The following is a 9,070-nucleotide window of genomic DNA, read 5'->3' as shown; positions in this document are numbered from 1 at the left end:
CACACACACACACACACACACACACACACACACACACACACACACACGGACTTGGCCTCGCCACCTGCCCCCCAATCTTCAACCCCAGGTGACAGCTGTAAACACATCTGGTGAGCTGCCCTTCGAAATATTCTAGATGGCTCCTCCAGCCCTCTTGAAGGATTCATAGTTGTGCTTTGTTTTTGTTTCTAAATGAGATTGGATTCTATGTATTGCTTTGTAACTTGCTGTTAAAAAAAGTACCACTGGGCCTTGAGGATTGAGTTATGGCGGCAGACACAGACCCCACTTCCCTTTCAAACCTGGCAGGATTTAGTAGCTGCCCCACTTGTGGTCATTCGGATTGTTCTAGGCTTCCTTTTCAGAGAAGGCTGCTGGAAAGCGGCGGGTTTTGCTGGCCATGGGGGTTTTATTTCGCTCTCACCGGACCCTGCTCTGCTGTCACCAAGAGGTGGTGGTGCTCTGTGAAAAACCCCTCTTGCCCACCCACGAAGAACGGCAGACCCTTCCCCTGGGCGGTGGAGACAGAGAAAGTTGATGTCCAAGCCCGCCTGCCTCCTCCTTTCCTTCCCTCCCCACCCCCCAGCCCCCACCCCCCCACCCCCCCACCCCCGCCCCAACCGGTGAAACCAGATACTCTTTCATTCTTGCTCCTTTGTCATCTACTCAAAAGGCAGAGGGAAAACCTGTTCCCCGAGACCAGAAATCCTCCCCTCCCTCCAGTCCCGGTTCTGCCCCAGCAAGCAGGCAGCCAAGTCAACGGGCGCCTTTGGGGACAACCGAGGTTGCCAAGGTAGGGAGGGCACCCTGCTCAATAGAGTGGAAGCAGGTATGAAGCACACGAAGCACACGAAGCATCCACCTGCTCAGCCACGGCCCCCCCTCCTGCTCCCAGCACAGCAAGGGGCTCCACCTGGGGTCCCACAGGATGCAGGCCTCAGGACTCCAGGAGTAGAGCTTCCCATTTCTCCCAGGCCATGCTCCCGCCTGCCTCATCTATGAGCATGTTATAGTGGAATTGCCTGCACCCCCTGCCCGCCCTCTGGGGTGATGAGCGCTTCACTGGCCGGGCCCTGGCTCAGAGAGCCGATATTGACCCAATTCACGCACTGAGGGAGCCCTGTGTCAGATCCAGGCACTGGGGATGCAAGGGAACTAAAAGGCCAACCCCTGTCCTCTCAGAACTCAGTGTTTGTTGAATGAATGAGTGATTGTTGGCAGCCGAGGAGCCTCACTGCAACTCTGCCCCATTCCTTCTGCCATAAAAAGGGCAGAGTGAACCCAGCTTCACTTGCTAGTGTCATGAGGGTCAAATGGTCCACGGTCAGTTTTCCCGGCTTGGCCCTTTATCAGAATCCACCCCCCCCCCAGAATCCACCACCCCCCACTCATGACATTTGCAGATTCTTGGGCCCCTCCCCGGGCCTGCATCAGAACCTCCTTGGAAGAGGCTGGAATCCGAGTGTTTAACAAGGCCTGGGTGCTTAGGGTGTTGGAGAGAGCTTCCAGCAGCCATGTCCCCTGAGTCTCACTGGATGGCCACTCACCGTGGGGCCCCTATCAAGAGCTGACCTGACCCAGTCACCCCTGCATTGAAAGCAGAGCCCCCACATCGGGGATCAGGCCCAGGACCCAGCCTGGGCTTCTCCCCCACCTGCCTCTCCAGCCTTCCAGCCATATTGACTTTCCTAGGCTCCACCAAAGCACCAGGCCTTTCACTTCCAGACTTTTGCCCATACTGTTCCCCATTCCTGGAACACTCCCTTCACCCCTCCTTGGGCCACACCACTCCCTGGGCTGGGCTTACTCAGGACCTACATGTACCTTCCACCCCCGTGACCAGCCCTGGCCCCCGTTGGGGTCTCTCTCAGCCCTGCCCTCTGGGTGCACACTTCCCCACTGAGCCCCGCAGAGGGGAACTGCAGTGGGGCCACAGTCCCTGGTTGGACAGAGGGGAGGGGCCCAGCAATATTCCCCTCCCTTTGATTTCTGTCTTCAAATAGAACGCGGAGGAAGTCAGGGCCCCACAGTGGGTCTGAAGGCCCAGGTGAGACCGAGGGAGGAGGAAAAGGGGCTGTTCCCTGCTGCCCGCAGGGCACCTGTACAGAAGCCCCGAATGGGCATTCAGCATGTCCCTGGTCAGCCTGTCCTACCTGCTCGGTGGCCCAGCTCCATCGACTCTTGCTCTGGGATAGGTAATTCCAAGCTTAGTCCTGAAGACAAAGAAACACATTTAGTCATCTCAGATGACACAGTCTCTGCAGAAAAGGATGAACAGAGAATTAAACAGGGAGGCTTGTGGCCATCTGCCCAGCCCCTGACCCGAGGTCCCTCCATGCTGTTTCCAGTCCTCTCTGGTACTCAGCAAACCCCTTCCCCCGTGCTGCCGCCATCACCCATCCCCACCCCCGCCTGCCTCCTGGACCCCTGCAGACTCTGTCCTCTCTGGAAAGCCCGGGTCACTTCCAATGCCAGTGCTTCAAAGAACTTTCTCAAACAGCCTGGGGGCCGTGAGCGCCTCTTGCCCTTTGCACGCTCTTCCTTCCACCTTCTCCCCTATCTGCAGCACCCAATGCTCCCCTGGGATTCCCCAGCAGGCCCCTGGCTGTGGGAGGCCTTGCCCCAAGCCCCTTATCCTGGTGACTTTTTGCCTCCCTGCAAGTAGGACTGTGTCCCTTTTACTAGCTGGTCATTCAAGCTCAAGGAAAAGGAACCGGCTTGGCCATCATAGGAGAGCTGAGAGCAGGAGCCTCGCGGCTGTGACCTCAGTCTCTGCTCCACAGAACAGGTCTTTGGGCCAATTTAGAGCAGCCCTGTCATCTACAATAGCCCCTGTGGCTTTCGGGTTTGTGTTCCTTTTCCTAGTGAACTTCTTCTTATTCCTAATACCTGATTTTATTGCAGTGTCTTTAAGATTTTTGTGAATCTTGTAATATGAAAAAGTAAAACAATTTATTGTATACAGTGAATGTTTAGTACCCAGGCCTAAGCAGGAAGTAGCTTTGTAATAAGGAAAGCATAGAAGTAGCAGGTCAGAGCTGGAAGGGATCTTTGGGATCAATTAATCCAATCTCTTCATTTTGCAGATAAAGAAACTGAGGCCCAGAGAGGGGGAGTGATTTGTGCTAGGTCACCCAGCAAGCTGGTCTGCTGGTAAGCTCAGAGCAGATTAAGAACCAGATTGATTTTAGGGACGCCTGGGTGTCTCAGTAGGTAAAGCCTCTGACTTCAGCTCAGGTCGTGATCTCAGGGTCCTGGGATCGAGGCCTGGGTTCGGGCTCCCTGCTCAGCAGAGAGTCTGCTTCTTCCTCCCCCTCTGATTCTCCTCCCACTCGTGCTCTCTCCTCAAATAAATAAAATCTTAAAAAAAGATCAATTTTCTTTTGAAGAAATCACAAAGCAAAACACCCTATTAATGTTGACACTTAATAATTGTGTGGTGATAACTGTGTGATCGTGCAGCTTCTGATGGACTGACTCCCCATGATCCCTAGTTTCATAAGACCTACTGTTGGGGAGGGACTGAACTTAACGGAATACCCTTCTGGTATTCTCTGGTATTGGTATTGCTCTGGTATTCCACAGCATTAGCCCCCCACCCCATCCCCCTGACTGTGGGCTGGACTTAGCAGCTTGCTTCTGATCAAAAGAATATGATGAAAATGGGAGGATGTCACTTTGAGATTAGATTAATGACTTTTGTCTTATTCACACTCTTTCTCTGGCTCTTCTTGGCTTGTTTGCTCTGGTGGAAGCAACTGCCATGTATTGAGCTGCCCCATGGAGAAGCCAACAGCTCATGAGGAAGGGAGACCCTTGGTCCAATAGTCCTCGAGGAACTGCATGAATCTTGCCACCCAAATGAGCACGGGAGTGGATTCTTCCCCAGTTGAGCCTTCATATGAGAACATAGCCCAGCTGACACATTAATTACAGCTTGTGGGGGACCCTGAGGCAGAGGACCCAGCCGGGCTACACCCAGGATCCTGACCCAAAGAAACTGGGAGATAATAAATTTGTACTTCTTTTTAAGCACATAGTTTTAAGTTGCTAAGCTTTGTGGTCATTTGTCATGCAACAGTAGCTCACTAACATATAGTTTGGTACCAAGAATGGGCTGCTGCTGTAACAAATACCTAAAAATGTGGGAGTGGCTTTGGAACTGAGCAGTGGTTGGAGCATGCATGGATTTTGAGGAACATGATTGAAAAGGCTTAAATTGCCTTAAACAGATAATGAGTAGAAATCTGGACTTGGAGGATGCTGTCACTGCAGGCACAGAAGGATGTGAGGAACATGTTCTTAGAACCTGGAAGAAGACATGTCCTTGTTATGTAGTGACAGAAACTTAGTGACACTGTCACTGACAGTTATGAGGAAAGCAGAACGTGTGACTAATGAGCCAGGGGATCTAGCAAAGGAGATTCTCAAAGGTGCTTCCTGGTTTCTTCCTGCTGCTTGTACTGATTGTGAGAGAAGAAAGAAACATTGAAGGAAGGACCATTAAACATAAAAGAGGCAAGACTTAATAGTTTTGGAAATTCTCATCCTCTCCAAGTGTCAAAAAATGCTAAAATTAAGAAATGGCTTCAGAGCACTGTCAGGAAAAGGTAACCAAGGGTGCGACTATACCACATTTTGTTAAAAGCTTATAAAGATGAAAAGCTCAGAGCATATTATTCTGTCACACAAATGATCCTTTAAAGAGATAAGGATGCATCTCACAGACCCCCCAGTTGGGTAATAGGGCCTCTAGGAAGCTTACGGGTGCTGTCTCTCTGCAGGAGCCCCAGGAGAGAGGAGCATAGCTATTGTCTAGCAGTGCGAGCCCCTGCAGGCTTCAGTTATTGAGAAAACCATATCAGCAAAAGCACAACCAGCTTGCAATAAAGGGGGCAGAGAGAGTACAAAATGGGACAAAAAAAATGGGAGAGATTAGTGGACTCTCAAATTCTACTGGTAGAACAGTCTGACAAGACTGCTCAGCATACACACATGTTCTTATTTATTTATTTTATTTTTTTAAAGATTATTTATTTATTTATTTGACAGAGAGAGACACAGCGAGAGAGGGAACACAAGCAGGGGGGAGAGGGAGAGGGAGAAGCAGGCTTCCTGCTGAGCAGGGAGCCCGATGTGGGACTCGATCCCAGGACCCTGGGACCATGACCTGAGCCGAAGGCAGACGCTTAATTACTGAGCCACCCAGGCGCTCTTTATTTGTTTTTTTAAAAGGATAGAGAGTGGAAGAGAGTACCTGTTGGGCAGAGCTGAGAACCATGGAGAATTACTTCCAGGCCTTGAAACCCAAACAGGAAAAGTTCAACATTTCCTTGGCTGGATTTCAGAACTGCTATGGGCCAGTGACTCCTTTGTATCTCCAGTGTCCTCATTTTTGAATAGGGATATCTATCACTCTTTTCCTGGGGCTGCCACACCATTTTGTGGTGGGTGTGTTCAGAACAGGTAGCTTAGTTTCATAAGACCTACTCTTGGGGAGGGACTGAGCTCAAGAAACCACACCCAAGGAGTCTCATCCATGCCTGGGCCTGATTTGTAGAACCAGGTTCTAGATTTAGAGCTGATGGAATGAACCCTTTGTAGATCTTAGGCAGAAATGAATGCATTTTGTGTACGGAAGGGATGTATATTATCGGGGCCTAGAGGGGGCAGTGAGGTGGGCAGTTGACATGGCTCCCAAGGATCCTGTTCCCTGCTACTCACAACTTTGTAGAATCCCTCCCCTTGAGTGTGGGCTGGACCTGTTGACTTGCTTCTAATCAATAGAATATGTGATAGGATGCTACTTCCAGGGTTATTGAAGATTGAATATAGAAGATTGTGACTCTGTCTTGTTCATGCTCTCTCAGGCTCTTCTTGGCTCACTCACTCTGATAGAAGAAGGGTCCATGTCATGAGCTGCCCTCTGGAGAAGCCCACCTCAAGGATCTTAGGGGGGCTCCTGGCCAACAGCTCACGAGTAACTGAGACTCTCAGTTCAACAATCCACGAGGAATTGAGTCCTACCAAATGAGTGGCCCTGGAAAGGGGTCCTTCTCTAGTTGAACTTTGATTATAGTCTGTAGAAGACCCTGAGACTTGGGATCCATTGGAGCTCTATCTGTATTTCTGACCCAAAGAAACTGTGAGATAAAAAATCTTCTTAGAGGCACCTGGGTGGCTCAGTCAATTAAGCATCCAATTCTTGATTTTTGGCTCAGGTCATGATCTCAGGGTTGTGAGACTGAGACCCACATCAGGCTTCACACTGAGTGTGGAGCATCCTTGGGATTCTCTCTCTCACTCTGCCTTTCTCTCTCAAAAATTAATTAGTTAATTTTAAAAAATGTTCTTAAAGCCACTAAATTTTGGGGTGATTTGTTATACGGCAAGAGATACCTAATGCAGTTCATATGCATTCTCACATCTAATAGATTAGTCTTCGTAAGGACTCAGGTGTTCAGAGAAAGTATTAACTCTCTGTCTTTCACGGGTGGAGAAAATGAGGCTCAGAAAAGAAATAAGACCTCAGCCAGGTGGCACTGAAACCAAGCCCGACATCTTCTGTCTCCTTCAAGCGAGCTGCCTCATCCCCAGTTACCCACCCGCTGTGCCCACGGCTGTGTCCCATCTGCCCTAATGGCACCCCCAGTCCAGAGCAGCCTGGACTCCCTTGAACAGAAGTGTGGACTCACTGCCAGTTTCTGATCTGGAAAGAAAGGTCCCAAGAGACGTCAGTCAAGGAGGATGGGGGCGGAGGTCTAGTTGCTTCTGGGTACTCTTCCCTCACGAGCAGCCCTGAATGGAGAGAGGGAAGATGAAATCCCAGGCCTCGGGAGACCCCCGCCCACCTCACAGTTCTCTGCCTCACTTCTCCACTCTCTCTCATAACATCAGAAAACACGTGAACCACTCTGGTGTGTGCTGAAGCCCAGGAGTGCAGATCCACACTGCAAAAACTGCTGGTGAAGACTACTAGGTGGTTGCTAGGGAGCAGCCCTCCTCCACTGTTCACTGGAGTCACCGTGGTGAGCATTATTCATAGGGCTCTATTACCTCAGAGGGCTTCTAGGCCCACCCTAGGGAACTGAGGCCAGGGAAAGCCAGTACTGGGGGGAGGGGGAGGAGCCTTCAGGCATCGTTCACTCTCTCATCCCCTCAAAATGTTTCCAGAGCCCCCCACATGTGTCAGGTTGTGTATCACGCACAGAGGGTCCAGATGCCATCAGGTGGAAAGGAAGTTCTTGGGATGACAAAGGATTAAGTAGAGAGAATGATGAGTTTTGTCTGGGGAAATGAGTCATTTGAGCTGGGCTTTGAAGGATGCATAGGAGTTTAACAGCTTAGACGGGACTTGACTATAAAAGGCCTGGATGTGTTTATGAGCATAAATATAGGCCAAGAGGAGTGGGGGGGGAGGGGAGAGAAAGGTGCACCTGAAGCTCTCTGAGCTGGACATGAAGGGATCAGGGACCAAGGAGTAAAATGAGAGCAGGATGAGACAACGAGAGTCGGCTCTCCCCTGCTCGAACCACGAGGGCTACCAAAGATGAATAGTTCAGTGGCTTCTGCAGCTGGTGTCAGCAGGAACTCAGTCCTGTCTGGCTGTTGCTTAGCAGGGGTAGGGCTCCAGGGGCTGCCTCCTCATGCCAGCCTTCCAGGGGCTCCCCAGGTGGCAGAGAGCTTGGTGACACTCGGGACCCCTGAGTCTGGGCCTGCCACTTAAGAAAAGAGTGACTTTGGCCGAGTTCTTTGGCTGAACTTTCCTCATATGTGAAACAGACACAGCTCACCGCCAAGGGTAAGAACGAAGATTGAGCGAAATCACTTTCGAGAAGCGCCTAGCGCATCGCTTGCCACAGAGAGATGTCTCCTGTAACCCACAGCTAACCCCGTAAGCGACTCATCAGCAAGGCCTTCCAAGTACACCAAACTCGCACCCCTTCAGCCACCTCCACTGCCCGCCCCCCACCCTGGCCCCCAGTCCAGACCTCTTGCCTCCTCACTGGTCTCCTGGGATTACTCTCTTCCACGTTATCTATTGCTGAGTGACAATATGACCGCAAACTCAGCAGCTTCACACATTCCCTATGGCAGTTGCTGTGGGTTGGGGGGTCTGGGCGTGGCTTCGCTGGATTCTCTGGTCACTCAAGGCTCCAACAAAGGACCTAAAGCTGGCATGACAAGGACAGCATGGAGGCAGGAAGGGTCAGCCTTAACCCTCTTCCACGCAGACCCCTCAGGCCTTCAGCCTGATACAGCCTGACACCCAGGCTCCTCAGCATTTACTGAGCACCTGCCTGCCTCTACGCCAGCCTAAGGGCTGGGGCACGTCATTGACAGACTTGGTCCCTGGCCCTTGGTGGCCCTGTCTTTGCCCAGGAAGGCTGCGCGGTGGAAGCAGGGAAGCCCCATTAGGGGAGTCCAGCGGTCAGCGTGCAGCCTGTGAGGGGAAAACAGCCCTCCTGAGGTGCTGCCCAGACATTTGACGATAGGACAACCCTCCTTGAACCCCAAGTCTGGACATAGACAAGGCCCTGAGCTTAAGATTCCTGTCTCAAATTCCAGCTTTGTCTTTCCCAGGGAACCTAGGAAAATAACCACTTTGAGCTGAGCCCATGGAAAGTTAGTGCCCTCAGCCCTAACTGCCTTAGGAGTAATAGGCTCTCTGTTCTGTCTTGCCAGCTCACGGGTGACCTGGGACAGAGGACTGCCCTCCTCTGGCTCATCACCCCCCACCCATGTCTGGGATCTGTAAGTAATAAATCTTGTGACTTAACTTCCTTTGTGTGGGTGTATTGAAACGGCATCTCCCGTCAAAATAAACCCAGGGTTTTCACTTTCCCAGGTGGGAGCTCGGAAGCTGAGGGGGCTACCTGCCGACCCTGAGGGGTGAGGGGGGGCTTGTGCCCCCTGAATCAGCAAGTTGTAAACGGATGATTCTGAATTCAGTACATCAGCTATAGGTCCTCCAACACATGGCCCCAAAGGAGGGCTTAGAAAGCCTTTTTCTAGGAAACTCAAAATCCAGCCACGAGGGTCCAGTCTTCTTCGGTAGCTTCACACTGCC

General features: G+C 51.4%; 1 protein-coding gene and 1 long non-coding RNA gene across 8 annotated transcripts in view; one reads left to right on the top strand and one right to left on the bottom strand.

Annotated features, from left to right (window-relative positions):
- The window catches only part of CIMIP4 (ciliary microtubule inner protein 4), a 25,143-nt gene extending 17,011 nt beyond the window's left edge, over positions 1-8,132 (bottom strand). For 2 of the 7 annotated variants that reach the window (XM_073882807.1, XM_073882804.1), the window contains exons 1-4: positions 6,872-7,018; positions 6,696-6,798; positions 5,725-5,891; positions 2,154-2,213 (exon numbers count right to left, since the gene is read on the bottom strand). Coding sequence is in view for 5 of the 7 variants with exons in the window: in XM_073882804.1 (XP_073738905.1) it covers positions 2,154-2,175 (22 nt within the window). In the remaining 2 variants the exon portion in view is untranslated. Of the gene's footprint in view, positions 1-2,153; positions 2,214-5,724; positions 5,892-6,695; positions 6,799-6,851; positions 7,019-7,991 lie in introns of those variants that run through there. The other 5 variants (XM_025882090.2, XM_025882089.2, XM_073882805.1 and 2 more) reach the window with 4 other exon arrangements.
- Positions 7,125-8,773, top strand: LOC141370872 (uncharacterized). Its single transcript, XR_012375338.1, has 3 exons — positions 7,125-7,229; positions 7,783-7,894; positions 8,686-8,773. It is a non-coding gene; the product is annotated as an uncharacterized lncRNA (long non-coding RNA).
- The last annotated feature ends 297 nt before the right edge of the window (positions 8,774-9,070 follow it).

This window comes from Callorhinus ursinus, unplaced genomic scaffold, assembly GCF_003265705.2.
Source record: "Callorhinus ursinus isolate GAN/ISIS: 27379988/994484 unplaced genomic scaffold, GSC_fseal_2.0 scaffold48, whole genome shotgun sequence".
In the NCBI taxonomy this organism is placed as follows: Eukaryota; Metazoa; Chordata; class Mammalia; order Carnivora; family Otariidae; genus Callorhinus; species Callorhinus ursinus.
The sequence above is the reverse complement of the archived record's forward strand: the minus strand, read 5'-3'. Positions and strand labels throughout refer to the sequence as shown.